The sequence below is a fragment of the Neoarius graeffei genome, chromosome 11, assembly GCF_027579695.1.
Source record: "Neoarius graeffei isolate fNeoGra1 chromosome 11, fNeoGra1.pri, whole genome shotgun sequence".
In the NCBI taxonomy this organism is placed as follows: Eukaryota; Metazoa; Chordata; class Actinopteri; order Siluriformes; family Ariidae; genus Neoarius; species Neoarius graeffei.
In genome coordinates this window covers 46531836-46551801 of record NC_083579.1, presented here as the reverse complement: position 1 = coordinate 46551801, position 19966 = coordinate 46531836, and the positions used below count along the sequence as shown (strand labels likewise).

At 39.3% G+C, this 19966-nt stretch overlaps 1 protein-coding gene across 1 annotated transcript in view; it reads left to right on the top strand.

The window, feature by feature from the left end:
* insyn2ab (inhibitory synaptic factor 2Ab) overlaps window positions 1–11077 on the top strand; it is a 69499-nt gene extending 58422 nt beyond the window's left edge. The window contains exon 3 of the mRNA XM_060933019.1: window positions 10894–11077. Coding sequence (XP_060789002.1) covers window positions 10894–11077 — 184 coding nt within the window. The remainder of the gene's footprint in view (window positions 1–10893) is intronic.
* The last annotated feature ends 8889 nt before the right edge of the window (window positions 11078–19966 follow it).

Here is a 19966-nt window from a genome sequence, read left to right as displayed (position 1 = left end):
CCAGCAAAACCCTAACAATTTGGCTGTTGCTGCCTTTATTGCTGTGTTCACACTTATATCGGTACGAAAGTGGTATAACTGTATCGATACAAAGTATACCAGTACAGTTTAGTGCATCTGTCCACACTAGCGAGAAATGTTTGCGGTTTTCTTTCACAGTAGTTGAAATGTGCGTGCGCGAAATGTTTCCGTGGTTACCGAGTAACTTCCTTCTAAGAATATATGGCATCCGTTATTTCGAGATCTCGAGAAAACAAAACAATTATTCCGTGATCTCGAGAAAACAAAACAATTATTTCATGATCTCAGCTGGATCACTGTATCTCCGTCGGTAGAGACAAAGTCGGGCCAGTCTTCTGCGGAGGTGCCGCAGACTAATTTTGAAATTATCCCTTATTAAAAGACTTAATGCAATCTCTCCCTGTGTCAACCCCTGATCAAAATATTGCCTTTTTAGGTGATCGATTATTCCAGACATTCTAATGACCAAAGTTGCGTCTATACAGAATGAGAAATAGCCCCAAAGTCAGCATATCACAAGTCTCTTGGTGTACCTGAATGAACCATTTCTCAGCTGTTTACTCGAGATCATGAAATAATTTTGTTTTCTCGAGATCACGGAATAAGTGTTTTGTTTTCTCGAGATCTCAAAATAACGGTTTTGTTTTCTCGAGATCTCAAATTAGTTGTGTTGTTTTCTCGAGATCCTGAATTAATTATGTCGTTATATCGGGATAACAAGGTGAATAAAAAAAAAAAGGATAATATGAAGGGCCTCTCTCGGCTTCCATACGGATGAAACAATGTGTGTGTACTTTTTGTTGTCAATGTACAGTCTGTATTTCTGGTGGTCATTTATTCAGTCGAATCATATAAAACGCGCGAGGCAGTTGAGAAAGAAACAAACGAATCTCCGTTCTTTACTATTTTATTCAGTGAAGACATCGATTAAGGTGTGTGACTTTGCGTATGCGCATTATATTTGTATCGATACAGAGCCGCTTCATCTGTCCACACTACAGCGAAGCGCTACAGTACCGATACGAAACCCATACATTTGTGGGTTTTGTACCGATACAGTTATACTGCTACAGTTCAGTTGGTCGGGTTCAATGCCCGAACTGATGATCACATCATCAGTTTTTCTTTGGCTAATCAGACACAAGGTACACCACCACTCTTGCCGGAGTGGTTGGGGGTTAGGTTAAGGTGTGTGATTAAGGTGTGTGACTTTGCGTATGCGCATTATATTTGTATCGATATAGGTGCCTTGCTCAAGGGCACTTAAGTCAATCCTGTTAGTCTGGGGAATCGAACCAGCAACCTTTTGGTCCCAAAGCTGTTTCTCTAACCATTAGGCCATGACTTCCCCCTGACAAGTGGCTACACCCTAGACAAGTCGCCAGGTCATCACAGGGCTCTGATTTATATATATATATATATATATATATATATATATATATATATAATGTGTGTGTGTGTGTGTGTGTGTGGTAGTCTCGAGCTGATTTCTAAAAAATAGTCAAAAAATAACAACAAAAACTCGGTTTTAACTAAAATTTACACTAGATGGCCAAATGTTTGTGGACACCTGATCATCACAAACATATGTGGGCCTTTCCCAAACTGCTGACACAAAGTTTGAAGAACTCAATTGTCTTGAATGTCTTTGTGTTGTTTTTAATGTAAGATTCGTCCTTCACTGGAACTTAAGGGACCAAACCTGTTCCAATGACAATACCCCTGTGTACAAACAGAGGCCCATGAAGACATGGTTTAACAGGGTTGGAGTGGAAGAACGTTTGTCCTGCACAGATCTCTGAACTCAACCCCACGGAATACCTTTAGGATGAACTGGAATGCAGACTGTGCCCCAGGCCTCCTCGCCCAACATCACTGCCTGACCTCACTAATGCTCTTTTAACTGAATGAATAAATCCACTCAGCCATGCTCCAAAATCAAGTGGAAAACCTTCCCAGAACAGTGGAGGTATTTATAATAGCAAAGCAGGATCTGATGTTCTATATATCTACGTAGGGAGATCACTTATGTACAGTGGTGCTTGAAAGTTTGTGAACCCTTTAGAATTTTCTATATTTCTGCATAAATATGATCTAAAACATCATCAGATTTTCACACAAGTCCAAAAAGTAGATAAAGAGAACCCAGTTAAACAAATGAGAAAAAAAATTCTACTTGGTCATTTATTTATTGAGGAAAATGATCCAATATTACATGTCTGTGAGTGGCAAAAGTATGTGAACCTTTGCTTTCAGTATCTGGTGTGACCCCCTTGTGCAGCAATAACTGCAACTAAACGTTTCCCATAACTGTTGATCAGTCCTGCACACCGGCTTGGAGGAATTTTAACCCATTCCTCCTTACAGAACAGCTTCAACTCTGGGATGTTGGTGGGTTTCCTCACATGAACTGCTCGCTTCAGGTCCTTCCACAACATTTCAATTGGATTAAGGTCAGGACTTTGACTTGGCCATTCCAAAACAATAACTTTATTCTTCTTTAACCATTCTTTAGTAGAATGACTTGTGTGCTTAGGGTCATTGTCTTGCTGCATGACCCACCTTCTCTTGTGAGTCAGTTCATGGACAGATGTCCTGACATTTTCCTTTAGAATTCGCTGGTATAATTCAGAATTCATTATCCCATCAATGATGGCAAGCCATCCTGGCCCAGATGCAGAAAAACAGGCCCAAACCATGACACTACCACCACCATGTTTCACAGATGGGATAAGGTTCTTTTGCTGGAATGCAGTGTTTTCCTTTCTCCAAACATAACGCTTCTTATTTAAACCAAAAAGTTCTATTTTGGTCTCATCCGTCCACAAAACATTTTTCCAATAGCCTTCTGGCTTGTCCATATGATCTTTAGCAAACTGCAGACAAGCATACAATGTTGTTGTTTTAGGTCATATTTATGCAGAAATATAGAAAATTCTAAAGGGTTCACAAACTTTCAAGCACCACTCTATGCGTAAATAAGACTGCAAACATGCAATTTATGTCATATTGAGAAACAGTCTGAGATTTAATATGGAAATTGAACCTCTATTGTCTAGATACCTAGAGGGTTGTTTTGTTTTCCTCTTTGTCCACTTTATCATTTTAATCTGAATGCATTGCTGAAAGGATATTGAAAGATGCATAAAGTCAGGCAGTAATGTATAGAGAATGGATACATACATCCATTAAAAATTAAGTTATGTTTTTTCTCCCTCAGTTTTTTGCATACCTGAAGGCCTGTTCTTTGTTTCATAGCATCCAATATGAATCCGATATGACTGTCGACAACAGAGTATGAATTATTGTTCAGGTTTAATGCCCACTGTCTTCACATCATGAGCTTTTTAAGTGGGTATCCACTTACATTACACAGGGGAAATCACAACTGCATGCATTTTTAATGCCAGGCAAATTCAGCATTCCAACACTTCAACATTGTTTACATAAAATGTATTTAAACCAGGTTGTTGTAAGTATTATGCAGCATTTTGCTTGCCTTTGCTTCTCTCCAGGACAATTATTGCTACTGTCCTGTTAGCATTAATTATTCACTGAGTGGTTGATTTCTTTCCTTGTCGCTTTTATGAGCTCTGTTTTTCATTATAAGTCATGAGTTTGTTTCCAATAAAGAATTTATGGCAGTGGAATAAACTGAGACAATCCAATGCTTTACGGTGGGTCCAGATGAATCTGTTCAGCTGTATGAGCTCTCTTCACTCTGTGTGATTAGCTTTAGTCTGTTAAGCTGTTAGAAAAAGAGATAAAGAGAGAAGATACGGTGTGCAGCTGGGAGCCAGCAATGGGTTGAACGTTGGGCTGTAGTCAGCACTAATGAGCCCTGCTGACTCATTGAAACAGTCTGAAGCAGGAAAAGGGGAAAAGAGTATGTGTGATTGCGCCAATCTGTTCCTGAGCTGTCTAGAGAGCATAACCTGACAGTTATGATGGTTAGCTCTGCTTTTTAGCCTGAAGTGCCAATCAGATGATCGGCTCAGTCAGCCATCCTGTTCCTCTTTCTCGCTTGATTCTGAGAGTAAATCCTCTTCCGTTTCCTTAACTTACCTTTCATTGTATCCTCTATCCATCTCAAGCATCCAAGAGAATGGACATTGATGGCTCATTAAACAGACGGGGGGAAACAGGCAAGGGATGGCGAAACAGCAGAGATAGCCATGTTTTACAACATTGCTAGAAAGCAGAATCATAAACTCCTGAAAATGGCAAACTAATTGCATTTTTTTGGGGACTTGTTTGTGAATAACAATAATGAATCAGCTGACAAGATTGATAACTATAATTATACCAAAGCACTCTTGAATGCTCAATTCTGATTGGTCAGGATTCAGTTTCTATTACATCATGGCTCTGATCTAGACACTTGTTGCAAGGATTATATTAATGCACTTATTGTAATGTGGACACTTCACATACACAGATTAAAAACAAGTGTGTGTTTGCTGATATGGTAAAATCATCTTCAATTTTTTAAAGGAATTTCCAGTTTCAACATTTTGTAACAAGTAGAGCTAAAACTGTAAATTTAAGCTTTCTGACTCAGGAGGATATCTCAGTCATGTGACACGCTGAATTTTTTGGTTTTGTTCTTTTCAAAAGCGAGGAAAAGAGAAGCTGGTGAGGGAATGACTGTTTATAGCTGCTGTAACATACTGTACCAGTCAAAAGTTTGGACATACCTTCTAAATCAATTATTTTTCTTTATTTTATTAATTAAAAGTCATTTCATGTCTTAAAGTAATGATGGATGTCATTTCTTTTTACTTAGTTGAGTGTTTTTTTTTTTACATAATATGGATTACTACATTTGTGGAATAGGACGATTTACTGTATTTTTTTTATTATTTACCATTTACTGTTTGATCTCAAATGCATTAAGAAGGCATGGAATTGCACTAATTAACTTTTGAAGAGGCACAGTTGTTAATTGAAAAGCATTCCAGGTGACTACCTCATGAAGCTTGATAACATAATGCTAATAGTGTGCAAAGCGTCATCAAGGTAAACGCTGGCTACTTTGACGAATCTAAATATGAAATATATTTAGTTTTTATTTTTAACACTTTTGTTTACTACATAATTCCACATACATTCCATATGTTATTTCATAGTTTTGATGTCTTCAGTGTTGTTCTACAATGTAGAAAATAGTTGAAATGCAGAAAAACCTATGAACGCGTAGGTGTGTCCAAACTTTTGACTGATATTGTAAGTGTTAACAGGAACCAACTTGATTGACGGATATTCTATGACATGAATAAAAAGTATGGCACATTGTCCTTTAATTAATAAAACATTGCAATAGTTAAGTAATCAATTGTTAAAAAACATTCAGGAAATGTTATTGGATATTAATAATAATAATCAATAGCATACCTCATCATGTTTATTACTTGCTTAGCACACTCCTGGGATGGCCATATTGTGGCTGTAACAAAACTGTTCTTGCATTGAGAACTGATAAAAGTCTTAAAGTACAGAGATGAGGCAAAATGCTCATGCACAACCAAGGCTCCAGAATAATCTGGTCATCAAAGTAGCCTACTGAAATACAGACAGTTGGTTGTCCAACTTGCCCTCACTTACTGCTAAAGATCCAGCGACTTACACAGTAAACACCACACAATCAATCTTGACCTAACAGTTTTGTGTCAACACAGAATCAGTGGCTTAATAGAAAAACCTATTGCTCAAATATTTATGGCAATACACAGTGCTTGGCAAGACTTTATTTTGCCGATAAAATACTCAAGGGGATACTCTCTCAATCCTACTTTGTGAGTGTATTAGTGTATGTGTGTGTGTCAGCTAAAGCATTAGAGCATATAATTGAGAGAGACCTGAGGTTACCTTTATCTGGTGTTAACAAAAGAGTTTATGAATCCATAACTATCCTGCCAGTCAAAGAAATGTAACGTATGCTGGAATAGTACAAACTTCATGTGCAAGGATGGGAATGTGAACCTTGAACAGAATATTATCAATATAAAGCTTTTCATTTTGCCAATCTTTTCGTTACCAAAGTTCTTTTGTTACTGATCATCTACATGAACATAATGAAATATATGACAGAGAGCAATTGTCCAGACCTACAGTACCCTTTGATTAATTGCTCAGTAAAGTCTTATACACATGCTGGAGCAATGCACAGCTAGCCCATTCTCTTCATTCTATAAGAGCCAAGAATTGCTGAGCTTTCACAAACAGTGCAAGAAGAATAAAACACAAACTTGACTGTTGGTTCTAAATTTAACCCACTGGAGATAAATTTATTTCAATTATTTGCACAGGTCTGTCATTCAGTAGAACTGTGTTGGTTGTCAAAGCACACCATCACAGTAAAACAGAAAAAAAAAATCAGAGGATACATTTTTTTTTCCATGCAGGAGAGATTGGTGTAGATCAGCACAGGCTGCAGTCTGACACACACACACACACACACACACACACACACACACACACACACACACACACACACACACAGAGTATCTTCCAGTGCCAAGTGATCTCATAACAAGCAAAATAAACCATGGGCTTTGTGCATGGGTGAATACAATTGCCTGCCAACATGGTTGCAATTTATTTAGAGCACCCACTAATCTTAAATAAATAGGTGTAATTGACAATCATGACTGTACTCATATCTGTCCTGTTATGCATATTTGGAATGAATAAATTATGCAGTAGGGGTGGGGTGGTGGTGTCTGCAGAGCTTCTTCATCTCAGCACTGTTTATCAGCGAGTCACAAGATGCAGAACATGGCTGCATGCAGAATGATTTTATTTAGATCAGATTAAAGCTGGAGCAGGCTGCTAATCTGAGGTTTTAACTGCTCTTGTCCACATAGATCATCTTATCAGCTGGGGAGTAGACTGAAGGGAGAAGAGCGGGTCAGATGTCTCACACTGATGCACCCTCATAGCACAACTAGTATCCTGAATACATGTGCAACTGTGTGTTTATATTGAACCAATGATCCTTTTCTAATGACAGTTTAAAATAAGCACAAAAGGAGTGAATCAGTGAAAGAAAAAATATCAGCATTGCATATATACTCACCAACCACTTTAATAGGAACTTGTTCTTGATTCTAGGATTCCTGTTCTTAGCTGGCAGGAGTGGAACCCAATGTGATCTTCTGCTGTTGCATGCTGAGATGCTTTTCTGCTCACCATGGTTGTAAAGAGTGATTATATGAGTTACTATATCATTCCTGGCAGCTCGAACCAATTTGGCCATTTTCCTCTGACCTCTCATCAACAAGGTGTTTGTTTCCACCCACAGAACTGTCGCTCACTCAGTGTTTTTTGCACCACTCTGTATAAACTTTAGAGACTGTTGTGTGTGAAAACCTCAGGAAATCAGCAGTTTCTGAAATACTCAAACCAGTCCATCTTTCACCAACACCCATGCCACAGTGAAAGTCACACTTTGAGATCACAATTTTTCCCATTCTGATGTTTGAAGTGAACATTAACTGAAGCTCCTGATTTGTATCTGCATGAGTTTGTGCATTGTGCTGCTGCCAAGGGATTGGCTGATTAGATAACTGCATAAAACAGCAAGTGTATGGGTGTACCTAATAAAGTGGCTGGTGCGTATAGAACATATCAGATCAAACAAACTAAGATCAGACTGACAATAATAAAAAAAAATTCCTACCATGTTGCTATTTCAAAATCTTTGTGTTCAGCCAGCTTTACCATTTAACATCTTGATCGTGTGTTTATTATCTTGTCTGTTCTAATTAGGGATGTATTGATGCAATTAAAAAAAAATATATGAGTCTGTTCTTCATATTCATTGATGCTGATACAGATACAGTAATTTACTTATAATTTACTTATTATTAAGCAATGTGTTGGTTGCTGTTGAGCCCTGATAGCAATGAACTCCTTGTGCTGAGTTTATGTTTGAAAACATGCTGCCACTTAAAGGCCCGGTCCCACTGCACTTACGGATGCAAAGAGGATGTAAAACGTAAAAAAATCTTTGCCATCCGTTGGAAAACGCTATGCATCCGTTGTGTACTCATTGCATACGTGCTTCATACACTCTATCCATCGAGCATCCGTCCACTGTGATTTCATCCGCGCAAAAAGTTTTGAGCTGCACAAAACTTTTAGAACGGATGAACTTTCTGCCGTGTACGATGTAAATCCGCGACATATACGAGCAACAAACGTTCTATGTCCGTTATCATCCGTTAAACGTCTGCTGTATCCTCTCTGCATCCTCTGGGCATCCTCGCAACTCACATCCGCTGCAGCTGAAAACGGAAAGAGGGAGGAAAGATAAGGTACATGAAACGTCTATTCATCGTTAGTAGCACGGAAATAGAAAGGATGTAAGCGTATGCATCTCGTATATAAAGTATTCAAAACGGACAAAGCGTTTATATCTGGGATGTATCTCGTATATTGAGGATGTCTGGAGTATGTCTAGAGTATGTAGAAGGACACCTAGCGGACAATCGGTCTGCATCCGATATACATCCGCGCAACATCCCCTTTGTTTCCGTTAGGTGTACGTGATGCATCCCCTTCATCCGCTATGCATCCGCTCTTTCTGCTATGCGTCCGCTTCTCAGTTATCACCGGTAACCTCTTCGGAGCTGTCATCCACTTCCATCCGCTTTCATCCGCTAGGCTTCCTATGAACATGCATTTAACATCCCCGCTATATACTACCCATGTCCATTCTTTTCCATTCTGTTTTCGCAAATTTTCGCCAATTTTGTCCATTTCTGGAGCGGATGAAAACGGATAGAGCCACCCCCGAAATTTTGCTCGTCCGCTGTGTCCTTTTTGCATACGTTTTGTGTCCATCGGCCAGTGGGACCGGGCCTTAAACAGTCATCTTAATATAGAGCGAGAGGGTTGCAGCCCTGAAAACACAGAGCAGTATTAGCGAGCATGGACATTAAAAATGTGTGCAAGGTGCCATGTTTTGCACCTTGACTCCTGAGCAAAGTGTAGACCCTGGCGAGTGAGGAGAAAGGAAACAGTACTCTCCGAACTGAAATGCTCATGTGTAACAGTTGCTCTCTTAAAGATGTTCACTCAGTTCATTCGTATTGTAGGAAGATGTTGTAATATTTTCTTCTGAAAATATAGTAGGGTCCAAAAGTCTTAGATCAATAGTGAAAATGCTTCTGTTTGTTATTCTTTCTCAGTTTAACACAGGTTTTCGTTACAACTTGAAGTTTCAATTCAATGATTTGACTGAAAGTAGATTCTTTCTTATATATTTCTGAGTATTTTGTATATCCCTTTTTTTTGCTTTAAATGACAGTGTGCACTCGAGCCAACACAGACTCCACGTTTCTATAAAACCTGATGATCCATGATAGATCAAATCCATTGGTGCGTCATCTGAACACATGCGTCAATGGAAGGGATACAATTCATGTTAAGGGTGTCACAGTTTGGCACAAGACTGCAACAAAAATGGGAGACAACACGAGAGGTAGAATACAGAAAAAGATGATTTATTTACAAAAAAATATGTAGATCTACAAAAATAAAGGTAAATCAATCTAAAATCAAAAACGCCTCTGCTGTCGTCTGGTCTGCTGGCAACGCAGATCTCCCCCAGACAAATCGTGCAGGCGGGTGAGCAGAGTGAGAGACCAACTACAGCAGACCGAGATTTAAAGACAGGCTACACCGGGCCCAGGTGTTGCTCGGTCAGCTGATGGCTGGCCACTCTGCAACACACACACTCCAGACAAAGACAAGGACACCTAGTGCCCCGGTGGAACACTGTAGCCCATAAGGGAACACTGCAGCCCACAGGGGAACAGTAGCACAGGCACCACACTAGAGGGTCCATGACAAGGGATAAGCCATTTTGTACAAAAGAGTTCAATATCACACATTTGTTGACATTTGAATAGTGATCAAGAAATTGTGCAACATCTTGAATATTGAATTGTAAATCAGTATTCAAGATGTAGAATTGAAGATGTTACACATTTCCTTTCGCTGTTAGAATTTTCAAAATTCTATTTTTTTTGCTTATTTCCAGGTTTAAATACATAAAAAAAAAATTCCCAGATTTACAATATGGTCTCAGAGTTTTGGACCCCATTGTATATGCAGAGCACTTTTTATACCCCCACTCCAAAGGAGGGGGAGATGCACTTTTTTTTTTTACCTCTGTCTGTCAGTCTGTCCGTATCTCCATATTTCCGTCTGTCTGAAACACCCTTTTTCTCAGCAACCACAAATCATAGCCACTTGGTACTTGGTACTAAACTCCAGCTTGGGGTTCTATACCATGTATACCGTTTTCAGGTCTGTCGAACATCGAATTCCTGTTTACCAACTGAATGTATTTACGAAACATATAGGGTGGATTTTGATGCTATTTCAAGAAGCAAAATGCTATTTCAAAATGACAGTTTACCAGGATGCTATTTAAAATCCCTGGGGAGAACACTGCTCTTTAAACACTTGTCTCATCTCATCTCATTATCTCTAGCCGCTTTATCCTGTTCTACAGGTTTAAACACTTGTTTCAGGGTTAATTATTTATTGACGTCAACATTCATAATAAGTGTCCTATTCCTTTGATTGTTTGCATTCTGATATAACTGAGAGCAGGGGGATACGTAAGTGAGCAGTAGCTCACAGTCGATCTTGTTTTTCCATCAGTAAACATGAAAAATCATGAAATACACCCAGATTGCTATCTTTTCATGTTGTATCACATCATCTCACATCGCATAGTATTACATGGTATTGAATGTTGGAGCACTTTTATGAGAATTGGTACTGGTATTAGTATTATAACCACTATAAACCCTGAAGACTCATACCTAAAGTAAATGTGTATATCTCTTTCTTTAGTGTGGAGCTGGACTTTAAGTTGCAAGAGGATAAATTCCAGCCATTGATGAAAAGACTGTGTCCGGCAGTAGACCCACCCTATCCTTCTCTGCCTTATACGCATGAAGTGTACACTTCCACCCCCAAGCGCAAGTCCAAGACTGAAGCCAAGAAGCATGCACGCTGGAGACTCTGGTTTCTCTGAATCGAGCTCTTATTTCCAGCATTCATGCGCCATAACGTCATGAGAACATCCAGAGCCCAAACTGTCAAATTCTGCACTGACAAACAAATAGTGAAAACACCACAATCCAGTGTTTTGAGAATGTAGCATCGGGGCTGCATTTAGACATTGGATTTTAATGAGGAATTGCATCTTTACTAGCACCCTGGAAACTGGAATCATGATTTTTTTTTTTTTTAATATGGTAAGAATAGCATAGGACAGATCCCAAAAATCTTTCCTTCCTTTTCTGTCCTAACTCTTGTCTCCTTCTGCAGGGGCTCTATGGAGTGGAACAAATAATCACCACAAGTAGTTCACCATAATTCTACTTTGGATTTAATCAGCAAAGCACAAACTTTGGGTCAAATATAGTGAATGTTTAACATAAAACATTTTCTTTCTTTCTTTCTTTCTTTCTTTCTTTCTTTCTTTCTTTCTTTCTTTCTTTCTTTCTTTCACTGAGATATGGAAGTTGTTCATATTTTGAGTTGTTCTGAAATGTGTGTAAATGCAGAATTAACTGACTGCATGCACAACACATGACTTTATACATGACTACTTTAGTTCGTAGCTAAATTTATATATTTTCCATTACAAATGTTGAAACTTATGTTGATAATTAGATGTTGAAGATTTGGCTGTTGAGAAATAATTAAGTCAGTAGTTTGTAATATTCTGTGAGAGGAACTGACTTTCTCTTCAAGCGTTCTCAAAACCAAATGTTTTCTATAAATTGTACTGACTTTTGATTTCAACAATAGTCTGTCTTTCATACTGAAAAATGTGTATGGTAGTATGGCTGAAACGATTGTCCAAACATTATAATAATGAAGTTTTATTGTATCTTTTCAAGCTAATTTACATGGTGTTTTCTACAATCAATGTCACCTTAATAACACACACTGGAACTGTACTTGCTTATTTGTGTACAAACTCAAAAACCTGAAATCCTTCAAGATCTGAGAAGTGACATGATACAGACAAAACGAGGGCTATGTAAATGTTATTTATATAAAACTTAAGCAGTTATTACTTGTCAGCTTTGTATTAGCTACTCAAGAAATATCGACTTCCCTCAAGCCATTACTTAATCTACATCTACTTCAATGCTAAATGCAGTATATTGTTAGGAACCACTTGATGCCCAGACATCAGTTAAACCATATATTTTTTATAATTCATACACACATTAGATTTATAGTCGAATTGCACAGTGTGGACTAGCTGTAAGTGTAGCATAATGAGACACAGATCGCTTTACCTTTGAGAAAGTGCAATTGATTTATATTGTGCAATATTCTACATTTTATACTCTTTCTACCCACAAACAATGCATTTACAATAAAGAAATTGCAGCAAAACTAAGCCTCAGTTGTCATTTTCAAATGGAATCACTTATTTCCAAAGCAGACTAAAGGAGCACTGTCTTGTTTGGGGATACCTATAAAGTTGATCATGGCACTCGGCTCATAGAACAGACTGAATAGTGCTCTGAAAAGGACTCAGCTGCAGAATTAGAAGGTAGAAACTTTTTCTTGCTGAAATTGATTGGCCCCAGCTCTGGCATGTTCCACAGACATGCCCTGTGATTGGACTCCCTCCAGTGAAACACCTGGTGCCCAGATATTGCCAGTGAGTGCAAGGGGATAAGATGTTCCTCCAATCCCTCCCTCTCTCTCTCCCTCTCTCTCTCTCTCTCTCTCTCTCTGTAACATAATACCCTATGACTTTTTCGTATGTAAATACAGGTTACGTAGGGTTAGTAATCATTTTACAATGATCCACCTGTTAGTCATTAACCAATTTCTGTATCAAAGCATCTGATGGCTCTGAATCACAGGTCAATGCTGTGGTAGATTCTATTAGCAGAAAAGCAGAAAGCTGTTTTAGCACAGAACTGATAACAGACTTCCATTTTAAAGCTGAAGCCTGTCAAATCTAGATAAATCCTGTAGCCTGGAATGACCTGTTATCTTTGACAGCTGCTCTTATAACTCAAGGACTTCCAGGATCCATGATAGTCTTCATTTGCTGGTTTACTTTAAAAAGACACAGACTGCATGCAATGGAATATTTAATAATTATTCGCCGAAGGCAAAGTGAATAACAGACGAATCTGAGCTTAATATTCACCGATATTCACTGAGCCAGAGGTGGATAATTGTTTTAGTATAAATACACAGGTGTTTATTTAAAAATAAAAATCATATTTAAAAAACAAATTTATTTTAAACTTCAAAAGTGGCATGCAAATGTAATAAAGATGTGATGCAGACTTGTATCACTTATCTATGCTGACTCACAAAATACTTTGTTTTGAAATAGATAAAATAAATCACAATTCCACCTTACCTTTGAATAGTTTTAGATCAAACTTTGTAGCATCTTTAGTGCTTTTAGGAACAGTATTTTCTTTCATAATTTGGAATTCTTCCTCACTTATGGTGACAAAGCGATTGGCAGCCATTTTACCAAGTTGCTTGAGGTGATTATCGGGAAATAGTCCAAATTTCTTGACCAATCAGTGTGCACAATTTTCTACAATCACCTGTGTATTTATAATAAAAAGCCATATCGGATATTGTTAGTTTCCTATGAAAACTACTGACTGAATTTTTGATATTTCAGATTACTGAGATACCTCAGAGATCAGCTAGTACTGACTGGTGTCATTTCTCTTTATTTGATTTTTTTTAGGTCTTGAATGTGCTGTATAAAATCTTTTTCACCCAGAATGACCTCCTAGATCCTAACCAATCAGGCTTTAAAGTGGCACATTCCACAGAAAGTGCCTTAGTGGCCATTACTAAGAAGCCTGATGCCATTAGATCAGCCAGACTGTCATCCAGTGCTCAACCTCCATGATTTTTCAGCAACCTTCACACAGTCAGCCAATCAAAAGACTCTCCTGTTTATTCTCATGAGTTGTGGAATTCACAGTACAGCATGTCAATGGTTTTTCTCCTACCTGTTAGGATACTTGGAGGAAATCCACATCTGTTCCATGGTGTCCCACAAGGCTCATTGCTCGGTCCTTTTCTGTTCTTCCTGTATTCCCATTCTGTTGGTGAGGTCATATCCTCACATGGGTTTTCATAACACTGATGACCATGCTGACGACCACGGGTGTCGCTGGCCTATTTTGGGGTGGGCACCCCCCAACAAATATGCCTCACTTTCTACATTATTATCTCTAGCCGCTTTATCCTTCTACAGGGTCGCAGGCAAGCTGGAGCCTATCCCAGCTGACTACGGGCGAAAGGCGGAGTACACCCTGGACAAGTCGCCAGGTCATCACAGGGCTGACACATAGACACAGACAACCATTCACACTCACATTCACACCTACGCTCAATTTAGAGTCACCAGTTAACCTAACCTGCATGTCTTTGGACTGTGGGGGAAACCGGAGCACCCGGAGGAAACCCACGCGGACACGGGGAGAACATGCAAACTCCACACAGAAAGGCCCTCGCCGGCCCCGGGGCTCGAACCCAGGACCTTCTTGCTGTGAGGCGACAGCGCTAACCACTACACCACCGTGCCGCCCTCTCACTTTCTACACTGCAAAAAATTGAAAATGGAATTTGAGGAGAAAATTACTTAATACTAGTGAAATTATCTTGCTGCATGGACAGATATTTTTACTTGATAAGACATCTTAGAATAAGTTGGTTGCAATCTTGAACTAGGTTTAATAATTTCAGAATTGGTGTCTTGTATTCTTCTAACAGGAAATGTTAGATCATTTCACCCATTTTCAAGATATTTTCACTTGCTAAGATATAATTTTTTGCAGTGTAAACTTTCAATTACTTAGTATAATTTATTTTTAAAAAATCTAATTGGGATTGTTCCAGTGAGCCCCAAAAAGGTTGATTTTCTGTCTCAGTGTTGATTGTACCATTAAAGAAATTGATCTATCACCACAAACACAGAATTACCAGATACACCTTCACAAATGAGTGTCTTTCAGACTGGATGTGAATGCATGCATAAACTTGGCATTCAGAGCACTGAGAGAATTGGAAAGCTACCTTTTTCATTTCTGTGCCACATGCTCTATAAAGTAAACTGCAATAGTGAGTACTTAAGTTAAAATGCCTCCATAACATATTGATTTGTGGCAAACTATTGCCTAATAAATATTGAAAATCAACTCTCATTTGGGCGGCACGGTGGTGTAGTGGTTAGCGCTGTCGCCTCACAGCAAGAAGGTCCTGGGTTCGAGCCCCGGGGCCGGCGAGGGCCTTTCTGTGTGGAGTTTGCATGTTCTCCCCGTGTCCGCGTGGGTTTCCTCCGGGTGCTCCGGTTTCCCCCACAGTCCAAAGACATGCAGGTTAGGTTAACTGGTGACTCTAAATTGACCGTAGGTGTGAATGTGAGTGTGAATGGTTGTCTGTGTCTATGTGTCAGCCCTGTGATGACCTGGCGACTTGTCCAGGGTGTACCCCGCCTTTCGCCCGTAGTCAGCTGGGATAGGCTCCAGCTTGCCTGCGACCCTGTAGAACAGGATAAAGCGGCTACAGATAATGAGATGAGATGAACTCTCATTTGTGCTTGCTTCTTAGCCTACTGCTAAAGAAAGGTAACAGTGTGGCAATGGTTGTGTTCACAAGTAACCTTTTTTTTTAAGCCGGAAATCTTTAATTTCCTTGATTATTAGATGGATATATGAAAATTTGTAATATTTTGCTGGTCTGGTGAGAAAATGTTGTTGGTTCAACTGAATATACAGAATTGAATGATGTATTGTTCGTGTGTGGAGTTTTGGATTATCTGAGTTAAACTCTAATCCCAGCAAGGGATTAGAGTGAGAGAAGGGAAAGGACAGCAGGCCAAAAGGAGCAGGTCTGATAGAGGTTAAAAAAGGTAAATGTAAGGTTTCTAGCTTTCAACTGAGGCTTTTTCTGTCATTCTGAATACTTTATGAACAATTAGAGGATGTTGCAGATTTGTACTGACAAGTATTACCTTGAAAATTTCGTTTTGTTACACTTTATAAATTATGCTCATTCTGATTGAACCAACTAAGATTGAATCTTTTGGCTGTGTAAATGAATAAAATTCTTAGGAGCAGTAACTTGCATAAGAAAGGAGATATTCTTGGTTACAAAGCCTTTGCTCTGTGACTGTTGTAAGCTGATGGATAGCATTTATATCAGTAGATCTGTGCTCAATAGAAATTATCATGAGCTCTACTGTAGGGCCTTATGCTCTTTACTCTAAAAGTAATGACAAACATGAATGAACTCCCCAGTTGTATGAACTGTTTCTCTTTGTTGAGATTATATGCTTTATGTAAATGGATCAGTTTGAAAACAGGTCATTTTTCATAGTTTGCAAAAATAATGACAATAAAAGTGTAAAGCCTTTTCTCTGGAGTTTGGCATGACATTTCTTTTTTTCCCCTTATTTGTTTTAAGGTTTTCCATCACCTATCTCCATATTTCCCTTCCATTGGCAGGTATGTAGACTCATGGTGGACAAGAAACACTCAGTCATGCCCTCTGATATGTTTTCACATACCCACAGGTCACACCATGGCAGGCAATGTGGAAAAAAAAAAAAGAGTTTTGAGAAAAGATGCACCTGGTGAAGGACTGCAAGCTGAATGCTCTATTGAGTAACAATACAGTTCGTAGCTCATGGACAGTGTTGGAGTGATAGATAAACCTAGCAAGCTAACAAGGGAACTCAAATTAGTAGCCATGGAGCTACTATCCGCTAGCTATGTGAAACAAGTATTGTGGCTGTGAAAAGATGAAAGGAGATAAGAGCCTATGTCCACCTTATTTGTCACAGACATACACTAGAAATATAGTAATATTAGATGAAAGATTTCAGACTGTAGGCTACACTTATAAACACCTCGGTTCATAAGCAAAAAAAAAAAAGCAACTAAGTGTATAATTACTGGGAGTGAAACAATACAAGACTCTTGATTTGATACATCTGCAGATTGTCTAATTCATTCAATGAGCTGCATAATAAAGTAGGCTATTCCTCAGACTCTCAGCAAGGAGTCCTTTGGCATTTTTCTGATATGTTGCTTAATTTTATAGCTAAGCTAGCTCATTGTATTGATATCATAATTAACAAGCCAAGATAAACAAAGTGATGGTATAAACCAAGACAGTAAACATTAGCAAAATTTCACAATAATTTACTATTAATTGTATGACCTTAAATATCCAAAAGTAGTAGAAGAAGCAGCCTTTGTCACATGTACATGCAAGTAGAGTGAAATTCCTCCTCTGCATTTAACCCAGCTGAAGCAGTGAACACACGTATACTATAGACCCTTTTCACGTGACGTCACGACAAACGCGGCCACCATTTTGGACATGTACTACCAGTAGTTTACCACAGCCAGCATTGAGGAACGGCAGCAAAGAAAGTTTATTTTCAGCAAGGCTTCCATCATGCCACTATATTGTTGTACACCTGGATGTAGTAACCATCAAACAAGGCAAGGGTTATCATTTTATCGGATCCCGGTAGATGCTGACCGACGGAGAAGATGGATAGCGGCCATAAACAGGAAAGATTGGCAGCCCTCGGCATACCAACGCTTGTGTAGTGACCACTTTGTTGGAGGTAAGACGAATAAAATTAGCCAGAAAAGGCATTACATTGCTGTTAACATTCTGTGGCGGCGAGTGTGTAACCAAATAGGCTAAAATAACCCATTGTAACCTCTTTGTTCTTCTGTAGTAGCTATTAGCTAACGACATTAGCTAGCGTTGTGTTCCTTTGCTGTTGGTAGACTGTAGGACAGATCAGAGGCAGTGTCCTACAAACAGCGCTTAATTTGAGGGGGAGCAAGCCGGAGCGCGCTCCGGAACCTCGGGCGTTGGCTCCGGCAACTATTTACACTGGATCCGGTGATCCGACACCTCTTTTGACTATGTAACAAAAAACAAACAAACAAAAAAAAAATTAAATAAAAAAATGCAAGTTTATTTAGTGTTAATGTCTGATTTTGATATCTGTCTTGTTGGTGATTTCTCTCATGAAACGACATCCACAAAATATCTGCAGATGAACTTAATTTGCAGTGTTATTACAAAACATGCCCAGAAGTGCAGCGCCGTGCCCCCCCCCTCCCCTTTTTTTCCCGCACTGGAGCTGCTCATCCTCTGCGCTCCGGGACCTCCCACTTTACAAATTAAGCACTGCCTACAAATAAGTGTTCAAAACAAGAGGAACATATATTTGTCTCTTAAATCCAGGCCGTTCCCTGTAATCTGTAACAACGGTTGGAGAAAGTAATGGCAAATAGTGAGTGCACAAACCATAGAAGGTAAACTGTACACAGCGCCAGGGCAGTGTGATGGTAAACGTCGCTCTCTAAGCCGGTTAACCTCAATTTTTGAAAATACCTCTCCCTCTGCTCGCCCTGTAAATGCCCTATGTCGCTGGATAGCGAAGGTGTTTTCTACATCTCGCTCCTTTTTCTTGTATGTTCTCCGTTTGTTGCCTTCCTCGCATTCAAACCAATTCGAGCCGAAGTCCGCTACATGTCCAAAATGGTGGTCGCGTTTACGAAGGTCACGTGACTGAAAAGGGTCTATAGTACCCAGGGAACAGTTGGGGGTTATGTGCCTTGCTCAAGGGCACTTCAGCCATGATACAGATGGAGGGGACATTGCTCTTCATTCACTCAACTCCCTCCACAGCTTTCCTGCTGGTCCTAAGAATCAAACCTGCAACCCTTCGGGCCATGGTTGCCTGTAGCTTGTTAAAGCTAACCAGTCACTCCTTTCTAAACAAACTCCACCAACAGAACGAGTGAAAAGTATGCACTTCATTCAGATGGGTGACTTACTGCAGGTGTTAGAGCGAGATGATAATCATGGAGAGCAGAGGGTAAATGAGGGCACCATGGTGGTGTAGTAGTTAGCACTGTTGTCTCACAGCTAGAAGATTCTGGGTTTGAATCTTGCGACCAGCTCGGGCCTTTTTCTGTGGAGTTTGCATGTTCTTGTGTCAGGGCTGGTGGAGGTATGGTGAAGTTAGGATCCAAAAACAGAACACAGACAGTAATCCAATAAATAAGATAATTTAAGACAGGGGAAAAGGGTGTGGCAAAAGATAAACAAACAAGACAAAAAACAAATAGCAAAAATAGTCTGGGCAAAATGAGAACAAACAACTTGACAAAAACATGAGACAGGCAAAGACAAAAACGCTAGCGCAAAAAAACAAAGAAAAGACCCTTAGTGTAAGAAACCATGAACCAGAAATAACCCTAAGTGCAAGAACCATGGACAAGAAGAAGAAGAAATCACTAGAAAGGAAAAACCATGAGGCACAGAAAGCACTAGAGAAGCAAACAAGACATTCTAGCAAAAACAGTCTGTGGCCTTTAAATAAGCAGCAGTGAAAACCAGGAAGTGCGTTCAGGGGAGAAGGAATTACTGTCCTGGATCCGGATCGGCGCTGGCGTAAGAGATCTGTAATCTCCAGAGTGGATGTCCAGGGCGGAGCATGACACCTTGTACCTGCATGGGTTTCTTCCAGGTGCTCTGGTTTCCTCCCAGAGTCCAAAGACACAGTGGTGCTTGAAAGTTTGTGAACCCTTTAGAATTTTCTATATTTCTGCATAAATATGACCTAAAACATCATCAGATTTTCACACAAAGTCATAAAAGTAGATAAAGAGAACCCAGTTAAACAAATGAGGCTAAAATATTATACTTGGTCATTTATTTATTGAGGAAAATGATCTAATATTACATATCTGTGAGTGGCAAAAGTATGTGAACCTTTGCTTTCAGTATCTGGTGTGACCCCCTTGTGCAGCAACAACTGCAACTAAACTTTTCCAGTAACTGTTGATCAGTCCTGCACACCGGCTTGGAG